The 24,010-nt window shown below is 35.4% G+C and overlaps 1 protein-coding gene across 1 annotated transcript in view; it reads right to left on the bottom strand.

The window, feature by feature from the left end:
• CNTN5 (contactin 5) overlaps positions 1-24,010 on the bottom strand; it is a 616,731-nt gene that overhangs the window by 298,823 nt on the left and 293,898 nt on the right. Inside the window, exon 4 of the mRNA XM_059466383.1 lies at positions 17,868-17,998. Coding sequence (XP_059322366.1) covers positions 17,868-17,922 — 55 coding nt within the window. The 5' untranslated portion in view covers positions 17,923-17,998. The remainder of the gene's footprint in view (positions 1-17,867; positions 17,999-24,010) is intronic.

The following is a 24,010-nucleotide window of genomic DNA, read 5'->3' as shown; positions in this document are numbered from 1 at the left end:
ATCAGAAGTGGAACTCAAAGCAAACTTATTTTTTATTTATCTAGGTCCCCAAGAAAATATTTGCACTATGATGAACATTAATTTTAGAAGTACCTTATAAACTACTGAGGACAGTACAGACTACAGTCTTTTTTTTTTTTTTTTTTGGTTCAAGCACTGTCAAAGAAAGCTTTTAAACCTCCTGTTGTGGGTTTTTTAAAGGAACCAGGAATTATTAAGTAGAGAAGTATTGAATCAAAAATTCAAGCTGTCCTTTCGATTAGGAATAATGGATTAATTAGAGGCCAAACCATCTGTATTTCTTTGTCAGCAAGAAATTACTGTGTCATGGATTATGACAGTGTATAACACCTACCAGAATAGTGACATTGTAATGTCATCATACTCATACTTTCATCTCTTTTTTGATGGGTGATCATGTCATTACAAAGGATGTGAAACACAACATCACCATAGATCATCCACATAAATCTATGTAACTCATGATAAATTCACGACACTCTTTGTTTTGCAGTAACTTGTCATGCTGAGGGTACGATTGCTCCACTACAACTGAGACAGCTCAATTCCTATTTTAATGTACTTCTTGAAATTCTTGCCTCTCTGTAAAACATAGAGGAAAAAAATATACTTTTGACTTGAAACTTAACAAAATTAGAAAACATGCAGAAAATATATACCACAATACCCTTAAAAAAAAACCAAACTGAATCATATGACACAAATACACGTACAGAAACACATTCAAATTCTAGCCAAAAATAATTACTGAGCGATATTGCATTTTTTTCTTGTGAAAAAGATTACAGAAAAAAGGCTGAATTTTAAACATTTGTATTCAGTGATTAATGTTTTCCATCTATGTATACATATTTTTTTTTCCTTTTGCTTAAAAGAAAGGTTCAAACCATCATGAGTTCTTTACAGGAATAGCCAGGAACAATGTAGATCCATGTGTAAATTGAATTTTTGTCTTCTTTTTGAGCTCTGCTGAACAACTACAAAATAAATGTAAATGAGGAAGGAAAGCAGCCAGAGTTCCTTAGAGTTCCACTGGGAATGTAAAGAACATGTTGCTAGTGATATTTCTGCTGTTGTGTTTAGTGCCAACAAATCTCCAAAGAAATTTTTTTTTTCAAAACACCAAACTGTTGCAAACCTCAGTTAATGTGCTCTGCATAATAGTGCTTTTAAATTCATACATGGTTCCTTTCTGCTTTCTCAAGCTAAGCACCTAGAGACCCCAAAGCGAGCCAGGGAAAAATAACCACTGCATATATTAGAAAATTCATAACTACAAAGCCCTTGTCTGTAGAATTACTACACTTTTTACTATTGTACTTGACTGTCAGTACAAGGTGTTTTACAAACATTAAAGCCAACAAGTCAAATGGGTAGACTGATATAATGTTAATGTAGAAGTTTTCAGAGCATGTTTTGTGTAGTAATGAGAGGATAAGAAAATGTATGCAAAAGAAGACAGAAAAGAAGTGTGAGAGAGAAGGAAATGGTAAAATGTTGCTAACTTAATCTACCACATATGTAAAGATGTGGTAGATTATCCACAAAATGAAGAAATGTTTTTGCTTTTTTCTTGATGCCTCTCTAACTAGCAAACTTAATGCCAAGGTCTGCTGACTTCTCTAGGAGCAGAGCACCTGACGCACAAGGAGCAATAAACTGTAGGACAAGTCTATGGCATGCACACTACTGTTAAGGAAAACAATTCTGACCAAAAAAAAATCCTGCTTCTTGGCAAACTCCCAATGTAGTACCTACATTGATTTTTTTAAGCCTTGACTGTCTCAACCTGTTTCAGTACTGATTAACTAATTCACAGATCAACTAAGGTTGGAGGGGACTTCCAGACATCATTTAGTTCAACCCTCATACTACAGAAAAGACACATAGAACTGGTTGCACGGGATCATGTGCAGGAAGTTGTTGAGTAGATAAAAGGAGAGACTCCACAACCTCTCTGCACAACCTGTGCTTGGTCACCCTCAAAGTAAAAAACTGTTTCTTGATGTTTCAGTTTGTACTAATTGGCTCTTCCGCCTCTGGGCACCAATAAATAAAAGAGCCTGGCTCTATCCTCTTTTCACCCTCCTTTCAGGTTCTTGTGATAGTGATCACATTGGCCAGAGCCTTCTCTTCTCCACACTGAACAAGCCCAGGTCTCTTAGCCCTTTGCATTGGAGACGTACTTCACTTCATGGCCCTTCACTGGACGGCCTTCAGTTTGTCCATGTGTCTCTTGTGGTGTGGAGTCCACTGGACACAGCGCTCCAAGTGTCACCTCACCAGGGCTGGCAGAGAAGCTGTGGATGCCCAATCCTTGGAAGTGTTCAAGGCCAGGCTGGCTGGGGCCCTAAGCAACCTGGTCTCAGGGGAGGTGCCTCTGTCCATGTCAGAGAGTTGGTATGAAATTACCTTTAAGGTCTGTCGTAGGAAAGGGACCAGGACACCAGATGGCTCATCACAGGTCCAGTTTATTGAAAAAAGCATCAAACACTTATACAGCAAATAATAAGCTTATGAATATTCTGTAAGCCAAGCAATCTATCTCTTTTCTCATGTCTCTTTCACTATTTGTTATCCTACTACAGCTAGGCCCAAGGACACACTATCTAGCAGGTGCAGGACTTGGAATTAGCCACAGCTTTATACTTTTCCAGTCTGTAGTCAGGTAAATTTCCCAACAAAGGTCCATTCAACCCAAACCATTCTATGATTCTATGGATCTATGATTGTATGATTTTATTATAATGTGTTGGTGAAGGAAGAATACCCTTTTGCTTTTAAACTCTTCAGTTAATTCCTATAAATATAACCATTTAACATATTTTATTTATTCTGTTGTCACATAGTTCGGCTGCTCACTTTCAGAATTCACACTCACAGAGATGATGTGAAAAAGGAATGCAAAAATTAGCTAAATGACAAGAAGCAATAAACCTGGAAAACAAGGTGTAACATCAGTTGGAAACTATACATCTAACAAAATCCTATACTCTTTTTTCCCTAAATACTCCCAATAACTTTGAAATAACAGTGGGAGTGGCAGTGTCTGTTATAACTTACTGGTAAGATAATTTGATTTGCTGCCTTATCAAAGAATAGTCACTTCCATCCTTGATCTACCTAAACCGGCCTTGTCTTGTGAAACCTGCCACAGAACTCTGAGATGGTGTCATTGCCTTGTCTCATAAAACACTGTAAATACCATCATTATTCTTGAATAAGGGAAGGTGAATACAATATCTGATAAAAAAGTACCAAGTGGAAATATAGACAAATATTCTTTAGTGTAAGTCTTTTCTACATGTCAATAGTAATTCTAGTTTTTTAACCATTATCTAAATTCTTTCTGACAGAAACATGTTGAACTAAATATCTTCTGATGCTTTTTTTCTTAGTAATTTCAAATTAAGCACAAGAAATATTTCCATTTTTTCATCTAGAAAAGAAGTGACAGCCAAGGAGAACAATATTTATCTAACATTGACAGTGAAACAAAATAAAAGCATTAGTGCACTAATTGTGCACTAATAATTCATTGTTACGTACTTCCAGATATCAAAATTTGTACTAATTTAAGTAATATGTCACTCTCATATTGAAAAAGGTTGGAAAACTTCAAAAACTTCTCTCAGAGCTTTAATACTTTCATTACATGAGAAATTTTGAATTTCATAACTAAAAATTGGCTGATTTTGGGTAATTGTTTCATTATGTCTGATTTTATGTAGAAAAAAGAGAAATAAGTAAAAAAGCATACAATGTGATGACTACACCCCATTGTAATGATACTAGTGAGAATGATTAATAAGGCTTTCAGCCTGTATCCTAAAATAATCTCTCAGGAGTGTTATTCTTGTCTTTGCTGATAATACCTGGAGGATAGACTCTTAATTTAATGTGCCTGAATTACATTTCTAGTATAGGAAGCAAAATTGTGTCCACTTAATTCCAAAAGTCTTTAATAGAAGGATGATATGTAAGGCAAGTATATATATACCAGATTTACAAAGAAACACATATTTTAGCAGCTCTTCATATTAATTTAAAAACAAGCACAAACCTATCCTATGGATGGCAAAATAATTTCTGCATAGGGCTTCTGTTTGGAAGATTGAATGATTTGTTTGGTTGTCTACAGTTAAACATAGTAGAGGTAGAGTTTTGCAATGTATCTCCAGAACTTAATTTAGAAATGAAATCTCTATGTCTATATGTATATCTCATCTTTATATCCACAGATGAGATAATTAGAATTCTGTAGTTGGCCGATTAAATGAGAATATACTATTCTAAATCTTTCTACATTTACACATGATCCATTTAGGTTTTTACACTTCTATCCATTATGAATTCAGGCAAGTACCAAAGGATTTCATCTCCAGTCATACTGTTTGGATTTAGTTTCATTAAAGAAAGCTAGTTTACTGTTAGACAGCAAGGTATTGTAAATTTTACTTTAACCATTTGGAATGTGTGATCTAACAAAATTAACAAGAAAATATTTCTCATCCTTGGGGTTGTAAGGTTTACTTGGTGAATCTGCCTTAACAATTGGGGCAGCAGAAGGAGTGGCAGAATAGGGCAGCAGAAGAGTAAATTTAGTCAGAGTTTTAAAAGCCTCAGGAAAAGGCAGTAGAAATTAGATTTGAGCTGTGATTTGGCACAAATCTATCTAATAGGAATCCACACTAGTGCATTTGTGTAAGACTGATGGATTTGATTTAATCTTGCCAAAAAAATGAACACTAAATTACACACACCACATGAGGCTAAACTCACTTTATCACCAATAGAATGACAGTGAGTCATTTTTATGAAGTTAATCAGCTCATCTAAGGTATAATGAAGACTCTACTAAAGGACCAGCATCCATTTAAAAATTGTTTTTCTTTTGCTTTTTCCTTTTTTCCCCTTTTCTTTCTTTTTTAAAGGCAAGAGGACTATCTGAAATTCATATTCCTGCAAATTGAAGATCAAAGCCATGGTGCCATACATGCTGCTACAAGAATGCTCTTGTATCTACATAATCTCAGAGGAAAATATCCCTGGCTCGATCTACTTCTCAATTACAGAAATGCTCTTTGGGCCTGGTTGAGGGAATACAGAGACCAGGGCAGTTATTGCCTTATCTCAGAGTATTTGATTAGCATGTCAGTTGAAAGAGCCACTGGTCAAAATTCTCTAACTTGTTTTTCAGAAGTCCAAATAAAACCCTTTCTGACATTTATTATCTGTGACATTTCAATGTTTCCTAAGAAGCACATGGAGATATCTTGAAAAAGGTTATACAAATATCTCTAAGTAGTCTAAGCAGCACAATTCCTCATTTTCTGAGTCTTAGTACTTAATACTTCAACACAGTCCCTGAAATTTCCTTTTTCAGTTTGAAGCAAGAATTAACAGAATATTGACTTGCTATTAGAAGAATGTGGTGCAGTATGTGAGGGACATACAGAAATAACTATCTGCAAATCATAAAAATTATGTGGTAGAGATATTTTTACCAAGCAACTAATATGCCCAGGAGGTCTCTACATTTTCTCTATGAACTAAAATATAAAGGAATTGTGTAGGTCAAGCACAGAAATTATTAAAAGGCATATACACGTAAATCAATAAATCACATTAAACCAGTCCCTATTTGAATTTTGACCTGTTTGACATTATTAAGATGAAGCTGGTAATCTGTTAATTCCATCAATATTTAATACTCTGAAATTACAAGTAAGAGGGAATAATTGTGAGCTAATTAATAGCAATCTTTTCCTTCTGCTAAAAAATATGATGCAATGCAAAATCTGACATAATTTTGCTGTATTTTTATATCAAGAACATAGGAGGTTGTTTACTTAGGTAATATGTGGCCTTTAGGATTAATCGTCTCTGAGTGTGTGGTTCTTTGAATTCATAATAAAAGCTTAAATGTAAATTTAAGTATTTATCTATTTGCAATTTAAATTTAAGAAAGTGGAAAACTACGATAATGTTTCACTGAACACAAGAAAAAAACAACTTCCACACTAACAAAAATATTTCTGGAAGGAATAAAACACATTCTCTGGGTTCTAAAATTATGTCCAAGAATTTCCCAGAACACATACTCTTAAAGACCGGCCAATCCTTCTACAGTGTTGCAGTAACTTGGGCAGACATCATAATGTGCTGCAGATATGCCTTTGAAACCAGAGCAAAGGCAAGTTTCAAGGCTCCCAACCTGAAAAGAACTCACCAATTCCTAATTTTTTTGTACTGGTTACTCCTAGACAAATTGAGCAAACGCTAGACAAATTTACTCTGAAATTAATTATAAGAATATTGTGATCAGAGCCTTGGAAAACAGTTTTGATGAATTTTTCTGCAGATGTATTAATATTCTTTGTGGATTTAGAACCAGGACATAGATCTATTTTTAATCCTTTACTTTTATTTCAAGCCAAAAATTCTTCATTAAAGCATGCTGTGACTAGAGCTAGGTTTTTTATTTTACAATTTCTCATTTCTTAAGCATCAAGTAAATACCAAAATCACTCTAATTAAATCTATCTTTAGTAAGAATCTTCTCCCATGAGCCAGTCTCATAAATCATTGAAATCTTTATATTCTCTATACAGGTAAATAGTATATATTTGATACCTACAAATATTTTAGGAATTTTGAGTTTCTTAGAATATTGTTCAGCACTGTTTACACAGTGGAATGAAATAATATAGGGCTTCCCTATATCAGCTTTTGTAGAAGGAAAACTGATGGTAATGTGTGAGTATAAGAGGGAAAGAAGAAATTTAAGTAATTAAACAGATATGAAAAAAATTTCCAGGAAGACTCAGGTTGTAAACTGGAAGCCTTTCTAGAAAGACATGTGCTTTCACTCTATTTGGAAGATTAATTAATATTTTAAAATGAACTTTTTCACTGAAATGAGTAATGCAAAAATAAGGTTAATTAAGAAAAGTTCATTACAAAAGTCTCTAATTTATGACAAAATATACCTTATCAAAGTGGAAACTCAGTAATTTCTCCTTTTTAACTGTTGCTAAGAATTAGAAATATTTTAAACCATAATTTTCTCAAGTCTTACATCAAAAAATAATTAATAATTTTAAAAGTGTTTTGTTGGTAATAAAATTCTTATCAGAGGTACTTTAAAACCTTACCAACAAACGTAAGGGCAACTGACCAGAAGAAACATAAAAGTGAAAAACACCTGGTGGGTTCCTTGGAAATGGTATTTAATTGAATCGCCGTTTGTTTTTTTTTCATATATCACACAATCAAAAGGCTAATTTTTCGCTTTAGATCTACTTCATTTTTCTTATAGTAGTTTGCCATGTCTACCATACTCTCAGACTGCACTACAGGACTCGCTGTTCTGTGCAAGTTGGGAGACATGCAAACGTACAGCCTTAACTATATAGAGTAGAGTATAAATTATAGACATTGTTTAAGAGCATACTAACAGAATAGAGAAGACTGAGACAGTTTTAGAGGAGTTTCTTTTCTCTCAGTTTTTAACAAACTTATTTTTTCGTTGCTAAATCTAATCTAATGGGAAATTCTGAAATGCAAAGAAGGACACATAGGATATCTTGCTAAACCCAGTTTCTGGTATTTGCTTTGACATCCTTAAAGATACAGTTTAAATCTTCTTAAATATTAAACAATTATGATGCAAACATCAAACTATAGAGCACAGTAGAAGTCTAGAAGTATATACTGGTCAACTTTTAGATTTTTGTTTGCCTTGCACTCTTTCCTATTAAACAAGGTAATCCAATTGTAAACAATCTATGTAAGGAGTTATACAAACTAAATCGTGTTAAAGTGACTAAGTCCATCACTAGGCCCCATTTCACTCAATAAGTCAAATCAATGGTGAAATTAATGTAACGAGAGATCTTCAATGGTTTCTTTTTATTTCACTATGTCCATTCCTCTTTGAGTTTTGAGTTGCCCAATTTATACATTATTTATGATGTTTTTCCATAGATATGAATGTTAAACTCATTAAAGTGACACATCAAACACTGTTACAAAATTTTAAGAACTGCTCAGTGAATGGAAAAAACAAATTCTATTCTTTGAAAAATTCTATCCGAAATGGTCATCAAGCAATATGAGTTAAGCAAAGAAAAAATATATTACAAACAGAAAAATATGCTACTTTGAGTTAGAAATAAATGATAGGTACACTATCTATATTCTGTATACTCTACAGAATTTTAATGTTTCATGTTACTCTTGGTGGGTAAGGTCACCAAATCAGAGTGCATTTATTTTCCTGCAGATATGATCATTTCACTCCTCACTTTCTGCCCATCTCTGACATATGTACTTTTAGAACAGATCATCACAAACATGACTTTACAACATCTTAGCAAAAAATTAGCAATGAGACAAAAGGCATTCATTTCTGTATTCTACCATTTCAGCAAATTTTCATTCTATGTTTTTTTCTATGTTTTGCATTCTAAAATAATTTTTGAGAGGTTTCTCATTTTTTACTTTTTGAACAGGGTAGGGCTTTAATGACAAGTAAAAAACAGTTGGAGAATCATCTAGACCAAGCAACTCATTTAAGAGTAGTTTCCACAGGGCTTAGAGGAAAACAGCATCTTTAGAGAGAACTTTCAGAAATGCTAAGTTACACTGTCAGGAAATATTTATGAACATGCTCATCTTTTTCTTCTAAAATGGCTGACTCTGTGATCCATTGTTCTTTTTTTAATCACTTTAAAATCAATAGTAAATTTCAATGATGCCACATCCCCTTGCAGATGATAAAATTACATTATTTTTTTACCTAACTCGCTTAAATCACAGGCTTAGTCAGAATGCCTGTCTTCACATTTCTTCCTGGACAAAATGAGAGCACTATTATTCACAGTGTTATAGGGGGTTTAAATACTATCACTTGCAATTCTGTGCTGGGCAGAGATGATACTCTTAATGGCTGTGTGGCGAGCCATAGCAAACCACCTACAGCTTTACGCTGAGCTAAATTGACACTTGGTGTAGTGCCATGACTGTGACACTCCCTTTGCACAGCTGCACACCATACTAAGGGCAGGCACAGGCCTTGGTGCACGCAGCACAGGGTCACACCCCAGTGGACATCAATGGCACAGGAACAGCTTAACCACTGAGCTCACTGTATTAGCTGTAGGGATGCTAAGATTAAAACATAAAAACCTACACAACCTCCTCACTCCCCCAACACACAACCACAGAAAAATTTCAATCAAAACCAGCTCTGATGGAGCATTTAACAGAATACTAGAAAAGGCCTTTCTACTTGAATACCCAACATTAAGGTAGATAAATTCAAAGAAGTAAACTAAACCCACTGCTGAAGTGGTCTCAGTACATAGCACATCTAGCCATGTTGCATAAAAGCCAAAATTGCAGGATATGTTCTTCACTATTATAACATTTTCACACTACTGCACTTAATAGGGAAAAGCCTCCCTATCAAAGCAGTCCACTGAGCAAAGCAGTTACCAGTCTCAGTGCTGCATGGAGCTTGATAAACTGCCTCCCACTGCCTTATCATGGAGCAATATATGCATATATCCCATTTTCTGACAGGAGTGAGATTTATTTTTCACACTCTTTTTATTCAGTTTTGGGAAGACATTTAGTCACAGTGCAGTTAAGAAGTTGCTGTCACTGAACTGCTAGCAACAATTTAAACAAAGGCACTATAGAGTTGACTAGTGCATCAAGTCTGGAACAGCAAGAAGTTTCCCCACAGCTACCTACATTCATCAGCTCACACAGCTATGAAGTGTTTATTCATCATTAGAGATGTGACCTCTCCACATCAACCAGCTTGTCTCCCATGCAGAGAAACTGGCACATTTTACTCTTACCTAATTTAGTAATTTTTCCAAATAACAATAAGGGTTTCAACACAGGTTGATGATTACTATTTTAGGGTGACTCCAAAAAGTGTTTTCAAGTGGTAAGAAGACATTTTACATAATCAACTGATAAAAAAAAAAAATAGAAACAAAACCACATAAGTGGATTTTTTAAATATGAAGATTTCAGGTATGATACAGGCAACAAGTAATAACTTCATATTGGCTAAAATTGCTCTGAGTTTAACCTATTGCCATTACTCCAAGGGGAAAGCCTGAGAGAAAAAGGGAGCAATTCCACCTAGGGAGCAAAGGAAAATACTTGCAAGGAAGCAGATTATTTTATGTGTGGCCTTCTAACACAGATAGTTATCATATATAAAATAGCTATGGATATTAGCTGTGAGAAGAAAATCATATCATCGCTGAAAGTTTGCAACCTTAAAAAGTTGATTTTTTATTCAAACACAGCAACGAGTCTATCTTCCTGGATAATTTCTGATGGTCTTTTACATACATTCCATTTTTTATGCTCTAAATTTATTAAACCCATGGTAGCAATTAGTTTCTCTGATGTTATTTGCAACAAAAATATTTTGCATTTGAAAGAGCATTTACCCTAAAAGTGTGGTCTGTCGTTTGTCAGTTCAATCTTGTGTTGTCATTAAGTATAATTTACCATGCTAGGTAAAGCCAGAAGTGACCACCATACACACTTGGCAACATATAACTTGAAGAGTCCTGAATGGAACTTTTAACCAAAGAAAAGTAAACTCTGAAAGTCTCAAGAACACAGAGAACTTTTGCAATAATATGTTTGCTACCTAGTGCTGGAATTGAGCAGTGAGAAATAAATACAGAAAACACCCTTGCAGGTATTTTTGGTTATTGTTGTGGTTTTTTTCCCTGACATCTTCCCTAACAGAGTATGGGTTTTTTCTCAGTTATTTACTGCAAAAATTATCAGCAATTTTAGATTTTTCTTGAAGATTTCCTTCTTTCTTAAGATTATTCTTTATAGGTAGGAAGCAACCTTTAAATTAGATTTTGTCAGAAGATTTGAGCTTGGTATTCCTTACGGTTAAAAGCCCCAGGTGCTATTTCTTGGAATAAGGCTGGAGATTAACCAACAATTTGGTTTGCATTCAATCTTGCTCATGTGGTTGTAGGCCAGTAAAGTAGCAAAAATTCCTGAACACATCTAACCTGATAATTTGATAGCATATTGAGAAACTTCTGAGCAGCTCCATGAAAGTAAGCAATAGAGAGCTTGCTATGCTCTGAATGAACACCCAGGGGGATGTAGAACATGTGTGAAGGGGAAACAGGGATTAGTGCAGCTCAAAATGACTTTGAAGGCAACCCAGCCTTACTGTCTTACAGTGCAGGTACATGCACACACACACACAAACTCACGTATTCATTTACGTCCACCACAGAATTTCTATTAGAAACTTGAGAAAACATTTAATTTTTAAAGTAATTTAATTTTGCTTTCCAACTTAAAGCATTGTCATATCTGCCAGCCTCCTAGCAGACCTCTTCCAATATTGGTTTAACCTCATTACTGAAAAACTAGTATCTCATTTCAAAGCTGAATTTGTCATAATTTCCAAGGTTTCACTGCCTTTTTATTGCACTCCTATTAGAAAAGGCCAGGTCAATGCTTAAAAAACGTTGTGCTAACCACTAATGACTTTTTGAAATGAAGTTAATAACTTATTATGTATTTGTGATATTGTTACTGCTGCTTGGAAACTCTAAATTATTCGCTATTATGAGCTAACTACTCCTTGTACATGTCTGGCACTGGAAGTAAGAGAAAACAGACTTAGTTGCTTGTTAAGACCAAGTATTGCTCTTTTTATTACTTGTGATCATGAGAAGTGATCATCTAGAAGCACACTTGAAGAAAATTATAATCGCTTCATAGAATGAATTACTTTTATCAGCAAACCAATTACAAATATTCCTACAAAAATTGTATCACTGTTGCAATGTGTAGTATAACAGCCAAATTCCCTGTAGTATGAATGAAAGTATAAGATTCCTGGGGATGAGGACTTCTGGTGAAGGCCCACACACTGCAGTATTTGGGAAAGTATGACATGGAATATCTGAGAAAAGTCATAAGAACAATTTTCAACATCTTGCTGGCCAGCAGTAGGAAACCAGCTTTATAAATTGAACATAGAAAATTGTAAAAAATAAAGAATAACCCAGACATGCATACAAGCAGAAGGATTTATCCTAAAAATATTTTCTTAAATCCATACTCAGTGTCCTTTTTTGTGCCTGCAATTTTTCCCATTCTTAACACTCATGATTATTTAACATTAAATTACATCAGGAATCTGGAAGTAGTAAATATCTTTTTACCTTTCCATTCTTCTTTTGAATTAAACTTAAAGAAATTGCAATATTTAGCAAATAAGTGCTTTGCTCCCTGATTCAACCAAAGATCCAGGAGAGAGAGGATATGGACAGCAATCTGCCTTAGTTTTCAGTGCTGCGGCTGTTTTCTTGCCTTGCACCCTTTGCAAATGCAGTACGTCAGGATGAGCAGTAGAAGGTTTAAGTGTGTTATCTCTCCCATTTTTACTCAGAAGTCTGTGAACGGGAAGGTCCCCAGGCACTAATACTTATCGAGAGCTCTGTCTCCAGGATTTTATGCTCAGCTATCAAAGGTGACAAAGCTGCATGGTATTTCCTATACTACCATCAGTGCAGGGCCAGGGTACTGTGGGTAACTGCATAGATTTATCAGTGATAAACACTGGTCATTCATGTGTTCATCACTCATATGACAGAGTAGCAGCTTTTCACATGCTGTCCGCTGAATTGGGAAGGACATTGTCTAAAAAATGGAAGAACAAAAATGAGAAATTGTCCTGGAACTCAGAGTGGTATGCATATTTATATACTTTGGTTAATGAATTTGTGACCCTTAGGCTATGAATTTTAATCCTGTCCATGGCTGCTGTAGTTCTGAAAGTTACATATTGAGCAGGTTTGTGATGTGTTTTGGAAGCTGATAAGTGCAAATGATAGAGACAATTCCTAAAAGCCCCCAAGCAGCCAGATGGAGAGGGATGGGCACGAAAAAGACAGGAAGCACTTCAGATCCATGCCAGCTGCAGGTCAAAACTATTACAGGACTTGTGTGTTTGCTTGTGCTCTTTTACTTAAGAGCATTTTTGTAAGTCTCCATTCATATTATGTTCTAGCAAATAACTGCTCAGAAAAAGTCCTGCTGATTCTAACTTTGAACACCATAATGAGGGATACAAGGAAAAAAACCTCTATATTGAGGCAGTCATTTCTTAGTAGTAAGAGTGTTTTATGTGGAAACGAATGAATGGTGCATAGAGATGAGTTTTAAGGACAAATGTTTACCCACTCAATGCTATGAACAGTGACCGCAGGGTCTCAGAGGTACTGCCTCTATCTTGTGAACTCTTGCTACTTACATTATACCCATAATTTTATTGATGCCATGAATTATACAGTCTTACAGAGAAAATGAGTCTCACTTTGACCCAATTAACATGCAGAAGGTAATATTACAGAAGTAGATCAATGGGCAGGGGAACAAAAAGGCATACAGAATATGTGTTAGATTAAAATAGAATTAGAACTCTATAAATACTTTTCACTCTATTATGCAACTTTTAGCATATATTTAAATTTGAAACATCTCGTAACTGGCAGCAATAATTATTAAAAGGAATGACAGGAGTCCTATTCTCAAGCTAGCTTTTTCAAGTGTTTTACATCTGCAAATAAAACCCACTATCTTAATTTTTCTATAAATCATGAGATGATAATCTGACCTCATTTTTTTCTGTTATAAAAATACTTCCAAGAGACCTACTTGTCTCATTAAATGGTCAGGGGGCTCTGTTTTAAAGAAAAACCTTTCAGTAATATGCATTTCCAACTTCTTTGAGAATTCAGTGCAAGAAAACTTTAACAAGCCTAGACAAAGAAAAGGTTCTCTGCTTTTTCACACACTGTGTTCCTAGAGTGAACCAAAAAGAAATAGCCTTTAGTACATGCATAAAAGCTGACTCTAAAGTGATTATGGGGAACCAGGACAAGAGGAACCTGGGAGTATACACCCAAACTAATTCTGATGAACTTAGATTAAATTTAAACTGAGCAGCCCTGTACTTTATGTATTCCTGTAATCAAATCAGATTTTAAAAAGTTACTCTGAATTTCATATTTACAGTTTCCCCCACAGTAAACTATTCTTTTGTAGCATGCTGTCTTTCTCTACAGGAAATCTTTATAGGAGGAAGAAACAGAAAAGAAAAAAATCCCCCCAAAACCCTCCAAAAATCAACATTTTTATTCCAACTGTCAATTCAGTAGCGAGGCAGTCCCTAGGTCAAAAACAACAGCTTAATTCTTCTTCAATTCCATTTTGGCTTGAAGGGTAGTATTACAGATAAGAAAGAACATTTCAATCTTGAGATCTTCTTTTATCTGTTAATTATCAATATTTCATAGAAGTTAAATTTTTGACAATTTAAATGTATAACTGTGAGCTGTACTCCTTGACTACCTTTGCCTTAAACCAGAGTAAGATACATAATTTAGTCCTCATTCTCATGTTCAGAAAAATACATTTTTCTCCATTCAAATATTATTTTCCATATAGCCTAAGCACACTTCTATACATTCATGCTTAAGTACAACCCAAAATAACAGAGTCAGTTTTAAGACAAAAATGATATAAAAATGGGATCAACATAAACTAGAGAGGTCATCCCTTCTCTTGGATTCTTTCCCTTACCACTGCAAAATCAATACCACAGTGCAGAACTCTCTTCCAAACACTGCCTGCTGCTAGGAGTGATCCCATGATATGATGACTAAATGGATAAGTAAGTACTGAATTTTAACACAGTCTAGAAGAACAGAAATTGAATGAACTCTCTTCGTGGAGCAGCATCAATAGCTATTGCTCTGTTAACAATGCATTGTTAACAGTGCATTCAGGCATCAAACTTACTAGGCTGCCTTGAATTGCATCAGCTGTAGGAATGAACTATTTGCAGCTGTAAACATATTTTAATGAGTAAAAACATTTCCAAATGCAGGATGATGTAATCAAATATTATAGTTATGGAGACAGTAAATTGCTAGGTGTACAGATGATCTTATTAAAATAACTTCAAATCCAATTTTTTAAAAATTTTGTTAATTTCAGCTCATATAGCATAAAAATAAACAATGAATAATTATTAGTGCACATGAAGTGATTAAAATGTCATCTTATGCATGTGAAAAATATATGTTATCACATTATATTCAACAATATGTGAAAACAAGAACTGCAGTTAAAAATATTTCTTACAGAAGTTAAATCTACTATATTAATATGGAATAAAGATTTAAAAACCCTAAAGAATCACAAATTAGAATGAAATTTTAAAAAATAAATGCGTTAGAAACCATCAGATATAAGTAAAAAATTAACAGATGAGAGGAACAGCCAATTTTAAATGTGGTGCTGAATGACTGGCAAGAGTTTTCAGGGTATAATGTAATTAAAATAAAATTCTTCTGTAAATATTGACTTTCAGTTTCAATTCCAAAGTAGTTACACACTCTTATGCTATATTAGAATAAGTCACTGCTAATGCTTTTAAGTCATTGCAAGATGTTGTTTGAATGTACGTGCCTAAGCAATGCCTGTGGCAAACACCTGAAGCTTGTTCCTGTGTATCCAATTTTAGGATACAGAATTGTCAGCATATGACATGTGTCTCACAAATTTTGAAACGTATTGATGTGTCATACAGAGTTAGGCAAATCTATCTGGAGCGAACTCTACAGATATTTTCTCTAACAGCAGTTGAGAGTAATGAGATATTAGCTATGTGAAACCAACTGCAGGCTCAGGTACATTAGTTTCACAGATAAATACCTTCTGCCAGATGTTAACATTTAAATCAAAGATTTCAAGATAAAAGAAATAATTCTTAGAAAGAAATCCTGTATTTAAATTTCTGACATCCTTCTGAATTTTGCATCAAATTCCTTGCAATTTTTAGCAATAAAAATATAAATATCAATTTTAAAAAATTAAATTACATTAATAGGTGGCGGTTGTAAGGTATTACTACTATTGGAATCACCAAAATGCAAACATTTATAATACAAACTAATATTTACAATGTGGCTGATAGTCCAGCACAAAGAAAACAGAAATTTCCCTGTCCAAAATCAACAGACTTAGATAACACAATGAAGCTACAAGAAAGAAACCAGATTAAATTAGATTCTCATGTATGCATGCAAACCATATATGTTGACATCCATGGGCACTTTCCATTATCAAATTCCTGTGTCAAATATAACTTTATTGTTACTAATCAGACTTTTAAATTTCATCTTGTGATGACTCAAACCCAATGAATTTTGGAAGAATTTGGGAAAAGAGTAGCTTAGTAACTGCTGAGATGCAATAATCATGTCTTAATACAAGGACAGCATTTGTCAATATCTTAATCTAAATCTTTACAGTTTCATCACTCAGTGTAGAGCCCCAGAGAAGGTGACTTTAGTTATGTTCCCACCCACCCTTAGGTCCCAATATGGACTGCGAAATGCTCCTTAGGCTTTGGCCTTGAAGAATTGCACCTGGACTAAGCCCCTCTCCAGCTTGTCAGAAAAACTGTCTATTCCCAGGAAGTAGAAGAGCAGCAGATTTTTTAAAAGGGCAGCCTTTAAAACATATTTTTCTTGGCTGAAAAACCCAAATGAAATAATATTTCTGTTGCTGAACCTTCAAAGAAAGTTACCAACTTGAATTGCATCCAGGATAGGATACTACTATGACTAAAATCCACTCTCTTGCAAACTTATAAAAAGTGATCGTAAGTGAGACCCTTTCAAGTTATGAGGGGCTGATGAGTACTAAAGACCACTGTCTATTGACCTTATAAACAGTGGTCCAAAGTGAAGTTTTTTTTGAGCTCTCCATTTCCAGAAAATACTTGGCTAATGTGCCTCAAATATCAATAGAGCTGTGAAGCCAAGCAAGAACTTTTAGTAATAACAGACATGAAATTTTGGTAATAACCAAGGACTATTTGGACTAGCAACCTCTGAGACAGAACAAGTTTTGACTGCAGAAGAGGGGCCAGGTGGAGACAGGCAGCACTTTTCTGTGAGAAAGAACCACAATGCAGTACATCTGAGTGCAGGAATGAATGGCAGAAAGAGGAAATAGACTATAAGGTGAGACTGGGACCTAAACAAGATTTTCCACAAAAAAAAGTACCCAGCTCCAAGTCCCGGCAGTGACCCTCGGACCCTGGACCTCCCATCAGCCACACTGATGCAGCTGGATTGCTGCTTGTCACCTGGGTTGACACTGAAAACAGGATGGGCATCCCCTTAACTGGGTTGGCACTGAGACCGGGATGGGCATTGCGATCATCCGCAGTGATGCTGAAGTGAGGGTTGGTGGACCCATTTTTACTTTTCTTTTTCCTCTTTCTTGTTCTCCCTTTTTCTCTTTTCCTTTCTTTAATTAATCTCTGCTTTTTTAATGAACCTCTATAATTTCTCTTTTCCCTCCCATCCTGTCCTCTTGATCCAAGACCCACTTCATTGTGCTTAATCACTCTTTTCCCTTTACCCTACACTTTTGTCTGAACCCCACTGCCATGCGCCTACACAGCAGGTCAGGGACTAACATACCAATTTTCATGCCAATTGTATAATTTACCAATAATACTCCATGACTCTTTGCAGACTCTCTCACTTCTGTCATTTTTTTCAACCAATGAGCATTTTTGAATCTTATGGGCTTCCTTCCCTTAAGGGTGGTCAACACACTCAGGAAAATAGTTTTCATAATGATGTTCATCTTCTCCAGCATGATTCTACATCTTCCCATTTCTGTTTGCAGTTAAGAGCCTTAAAACGATAAGGAAAGTTTTCTTGTTTTTTGTTTTGATTTACCTGAAAGACAGCCAGTGAGTGACAGAAACAGCAAGAGTTTCCATGACAGCCACATCCTTGGTCACAAAGGTCTTTCCGTCCCTCTTTGTGCAGTTGTTAGCAACGCTGACGTTTCTTAATTAAAGCTTAGCCTATTGGGAGAAAGACAGATCTCTGTTAGGAAAATTAAAAATATCTCTCAATAATGTGACAAACAATTAAAGAGACAAAGCTTCTCCTAATGCAATTAAAAATCTAGTTCCAAAGGACTCTCTATCCCTCTGACTCAGACTCAGAGAGATCTTGCTCCAGCAGTTAACAATGTTAATAGCTCAAATGTCTGTGGCAGTGCTCTGCATATATGCATATATATGACATGAATATCACTTTAAAACTACATGTGCTTTGAAGTTTTGAATTTCCAAAAAACCAAGATTAGAAGATAGTACACATATCTTTCACAGAAAATATTTTCAAAGCACATGGCCCAACATGTGTTCTTATTTTCCTTAAATTATCTTGATTTCTGATATGAAGTGTTTCAAAAAGCTTATGTGGAAGTGTGGGTTAGATGAGTGGACAGTGAGGTGGAGTGAGACTTGGCTGGAGGGCAGAGATCAGAGTGTTCTGAGCAGTGGTGCAGAGTCTAGTTAGAGCCTGTGGCTCACAGTGCTCCCCATGGATTGGTACTGGGTCCAGTTGTCTTCAGCTTATTAATCAGTGACCCTGGCTGAAGGCAACCCTCAGGAATTTACTGATGATACAGAACTGCGAGGAGTGGCTGATACCCCAAAGGTCTATACAGCCCTCCAAAAGGGCCTCAACATGTTGGAGAGATGGGCAGAGAGGAACTGTCTGAAGGTCAACAAGGGCAAATGCAGAGTGTTGCACCCGTAGAGGAATAACCCCAGCACAGGCTGCAATCTGACCTGCTGGAGAGCAGCTCTGCGGAGAAGAACCTGGGGGTTCTGTTGGACAACAAGCTGTCCATGAATCAGGAGTGTGTCCTTGTGGCCAAGAAGGCCAGAGGGATCCTGGGGCGCATTAGAAAGAGCCAGCAGGTAGAGGAGGGGTGATACTGCCCCTCTACTCAGCCCTGGTGAGGCACATCTGGAGTGCTGTGTCCAGGGCTGGGCTCCTCAGTACAGGGTAAACAAGCAAGTACTGAAGAGGGTTCATCTGAAGGCAATGAAGATGATGAGGGGTTTGAAGCATCTCTGTTGTGAGGGAAGACTGAGAGTGGTGGCAGAGCACTGGAACAGGCTGCTCAGAGAGGTTGTAGAGTGTCCTTCTCTGGGGATATTCAAGACCCTCCTGGACACAATCCTGTGCAGGTGAATCTGCTTTGGAAGAAGCTTTGAAGTAGGTACCTGCATATTTCCCTTTCAACTCAAACCATTAGGTGATAATTTTCCTGAAAGTAATATGTTGGTATATTTAGTATAAACAATTTTTAAAATGTTTTAGGAAAATCCAGGTGTTTTTACTACTTGCAAACTGGATTGAAATAGATGCCAGATACAACTTAGTGTATGAAGAATCTACGAATACCTTTGAAAAAATCAGCACTTTTACAAAATATGTTGTTCATACTCATCTCCTACTCTTCCTCATATTTGTGATTTCTATCTGTCCCATGACATGAACATAAATTTTAGCTTAGTCTTTGATCAGTCTTCTTAGCTATCACTTTAACAATGTCAGCAACTTTACCACATTGGAATCCAAGAAATTTTGCATTCAAATGGTCTGAAAAGTCAGTCCAAAATATGAGAAATTTCAGCTGCTTTTGTATGGAAATATGTGTACTTCTGGTCTTTGACTTGAAAAGCATCAAGTTGCAAACATAATTTCCTATATATAATTAGTCATATCTATTCAGAAGGATTCTGAGATCCTCTTATTGGAGCCCAAGGAATCTTCAATCAGTAGAGGCTGTGATTTATAACTAAAAGAGCAATGACATGTGACAGAATTATGAGACAAGGGAGAACTTCTTTTGTTCCCCTATCCAACCCCTTTTGGGAATAATAGGATTCCTTCATATTATAACCAGCTTAGTTACATGCCATATTTGCTGCTTTGGGTGTCCTATTCTCTGTTAGAACCCTGACAGTAAGAGAACAGAAGCAAAGCTCTACACACTTGCTAAAAATAAAAATATAAATCATAATGTAAAAATAGGTTCCCGCTGGATTATTCCATTTCAACTGTTCTCTGAGCATCTCTAGTTGTAACCAGTTCTGACAGTCTTTCCATCATATATAGAGAGACACACTGTGTGAGCACAAGATGACATCTCTTTATGTTGCTGGCAGTTATTCCTGCAACAATATAAAGGTGTAGCTTGTCAGCTTTCATTTAAACAGCACAGAAGATATGCTTTTTGACACAGATAAAAAAATCCCATTTTGGATTTTTACTTCCTTTCAGGTAACTCAGACCAGGGAAACTTAATACTGGTCATACACATAGGTATAAGCAACCCTGAAAGAGAGCACAACAATCTGGTAGACGAGTGACTTTCCACATAGAGATTGTAACTCATGTAAACCTCCACAGGAAACCTCCTCAATTAATTATTAATGTCTTCTGCCTTTGTTTTTCACTTCAGTGATAATCTGCTTTTCAGTCATTGTGTTCCTTTGGTTAGTGAATTATCTCATTCAGCATTCTTTGTTGGCCAGGCCTTTGGGAAATAAGTATTTTCATTAAAATTTAAATTTTTCCTTCATGGCCATATCCGTTAAAAAGAGTAAAGCAGAGATTTCTCCCCCTGCCCCCAACTTTATTACTTTTTCTTATTATTATTTTCCTAACATCTTTTCAGCTACTTTTAAACCAGTGAAACGCAGAAATTATTTTAACTTGGTGATTTTTCTCTAACATCAACAGGGAAACATATACCAAATTTTCAAACATTACAGAGTGAGACTGTTGCTGTTTTTATTACTAGGTATTACTGTGCCTATTGGATTAGACTGTTAAAATAATAATAATAAAGGTTGTGATTAGTAGAACAAAACACAGGATGAAGAAGAACTGGAGCCAAACAGTGGTAATATTAAAATAAAAGACAGATTTATACACATTTCTCTTTGTATTCTTGAAAGACAAGATTTTAATTTCCCTCAGAAATTTTGAAACAGAATGGTTTTAAACTTTCTGTGAAAATAAGTTTTTTTTTAATTAATGTGTCATTGAAAACATCAGAGTTATCACAAGTTGAGTGGGATAAAGAGCCTAAAGCTGAATAGCTATAGTAACTTTTATGTGACAACCCTCTGTACCCTGTACCTATCAATATAATACATACTTCAGACCTGTTACACAGGGATATGAAAATGTAAAACCAAAGGCAAAATATGCCACTGCATAGTTTTTAAAAAATCTGCCTAGAAATCCTGATTATTTTCATAAGGAAAGGATTTTGCATCTCTAACTATTTTTCTATATTTCTTGTTGCTTGAAGGATAGTTGGCTAAAACTGTACTTGGCATATGGATGAATGAAATGCATACCAACATAGTAGGGTTGTTGAACATCTGGGGTTGGGGAGTACCAATCCTGCAGATGACAAAGACATTGATTCTGCATGTGTAGGGCTGCCACGGGGCATGTGGGGTAATGACAAAGGTGCTGTGTAGGAAATGACATGGGCAGGAGGATGAAAATGCTGTATTTAATAAAGATGTGCAGATAGTCAAATTTCTGTTCTAGATTTAATGAAGGGATGTACTCCTGGGTTTACTATCAGTGGTTGCCACCTATCTTTCCAATAACTGAACTCTCACCCTTAGACATGTGTGTGATTGAAGAATTCCTTTATGCTTATAGCATAAAGATCAAAGCTGAACTCAATCCATTAAGAGGAGCATCTTCTTTCTTACTAAAGAAAAAGAAGTGGAAAAAAGGGTCTTATTGCTGAAAAAAACCCAAATTAACATTCTGTTATACTTACAAGAAGAATCTTCCACTTAAAATTGCCTTATTTTAAACGTAGTTTAAGAGGACATACACCAGCAGTATTCAGCTGTTCTTGGTTTGAAAATTTTGTTAATTTTCTGTTTTGTTTTGTTTCTTTCCCAACCCTGACTACCACAAAAGGAGGAAGACTTTAAATCAAAAAAAAAAAAAAAAAAAAAAAGCAAAAGGTGCTGCTTAAAAGGACTTTAAAATAATTTCAGCTGAACAGTATCTATTTTTTTCCTCAGTTACAAATTAGGACCTCACAAAAATCCAACTGGCTTGTTTAAAATGGTTTTTTTGCTTCATTCTTCAAGAAAAGAAAATTTAAGCTGTCTAGAATATACTATTTTTACAGATGTCTTTTACATAATAGCATGAATTGACAAAGCACTACAGTCAGATTTTTTATTTAAAGATGGACTCTGTAACATTTCTTGATTTTTTAAATTCTGTCCTGTTGTTATTCTTGTTTCTTTGCAATAAACAGAGTTTCAGTAAATTATTTTTTTCTTAATACCAAGGATATGAATTTTCCCTGAAAGAAATTTGTATAAAATGGGGATCTAAAATACAGATGTATATAATGTGGAGCAAGTAATTTATCTAACTTCTTTTCCAGCACAAAAATTAGAAACAGTTTTCAATTTCCACACAGTACTACCCCAGTTCTTTGTTTTCCCCAGGATTTCTGCCAAATTACTTTTAAAATTTATTTTAATTCTGTGTAATAATTGTAGAAAACTTATTAAAGCCCTCACCATTCAGTATGTTTTAATGAATTGCTTTAGCTGGTAGTGACAGGATGGATATTTTCCTGTGGTTCTGACTCCTAGCAGACTTTGTGAATACAGAGTACTAATTCAGTATTGTTAACCCTAATGTGCAAGAGGCTTGAACCAGATCCAGTGAAATCGTGCTTTTTCTAAAGGTAACAATAGCATCTACTATCATTAATATTTGTTTTCTGGCATGTAGGGTAAATTTAAATGCAATGCAAGGATCTGTTCTTTTTTAAATTAAAATACTTTTAAACAAAGCCTTTAGCATAGATACTGTGACACTGATATCAAAATGATTTCTTCTGTTATCACTAGCTAATTTCCCTTTTCCATCATATGCATATTTATCCATTTAGGTGTAGCGACGTGAAAGAGATGATTGCTTAAATTCACATCGTCTCTCAAAGCAGTGGAGCAAATCTTTGTGTCTACAGTGACTATACTTCTCAGAGGAAATGTTGTGACTTGTCACAAAAAATAAAAGTTTTCACTGTAATATTTTTTCCTATATCAATATATATTAGAAGAATGTTCAAATTATTTCATTTTCCCTTTACTTTCAAAAAAGGAACGTACAAACAGGTAATGAAGAAATAACACCAGTGATATGCAATTCTGATGTTCTAGATAGAGTTGCAAAAGCAGGAAGTAAAAAGAATTAGAAACTGAGCCATTCCCACCCATACATCCAAACAGAAAAAGAAGAGCATATGCTGTGCAGAACAAATATACTTGGATTGTTTTAGGTAGTACTATTAGGAAATCCTTTCATCACAGTTAGTAAGTGGAGGATGTTGGCATAAGGTGCAATGAAACCGCTAATTATATACCTTACTCAGGGTGGCAAAGCTATGAGATCAATAAACGCAACAAGCTAAGTACCAGTGACTGGGCTTTCTGTTAAAAGGCTTGTTATTGTCTTGGAAGAAGACAGAGGTCTGCCTGAAGACTGAGGTTAAAATACTTCTAGACTTTAAAGCCTTCTGAGCTGCACCAAACTCTCTCTGCTTCCCAGCACAACCTCTTCTGCAATCAGGGCTCGGAAGATATGAATGGAATTGTTGCAGACAACAATTCAGCCTATCCTCCTCGTTCCCATGAGGATCAGACCTCCAATGCTGACACCACGGAGAATTAGAGGCTTTAGAAAACCAAAGGCTCCGATATTACAAAGCTCATAATGGATAGAGGAAGTAGCTTGGCTGGAAATTTTTAAAAAGAGCTGGTCTGTAAAGATCTCCCTAATGAACAGTTAGATATAAAGTCAGGCCACAATTATTACAGACAGTGGTTATACAGAATATAAATAACCTCAACTGAGTTCATGGCCCTGCTTGCTTTCAATAAAAGTTTTATTTGTTCAGTCCAAAGTCTTATTGACAATACTGTTTTTATATTGGTATAAGTTCACTAAAA

This window comes from Ammospiza nelsoni, chromosome 2 (assembly GCF_027579445.1).
Source record: "Ammospiza nelsoni isolate bAmmNel1 chromosome 2, bAmmNel1.pri, whole genome shotgun sequence".
Taxonomy (NCBI): Eukaryota; Metazoa; Chordata; class Aves; order Passeriformes; family Passerellidae; genus Ammospiza; species Ammospiza nelsoni.
Note: the sequence above shows the minus strand (reverse complement) of the source record. Positions and strands in the feature narration are given on the sequence as shown.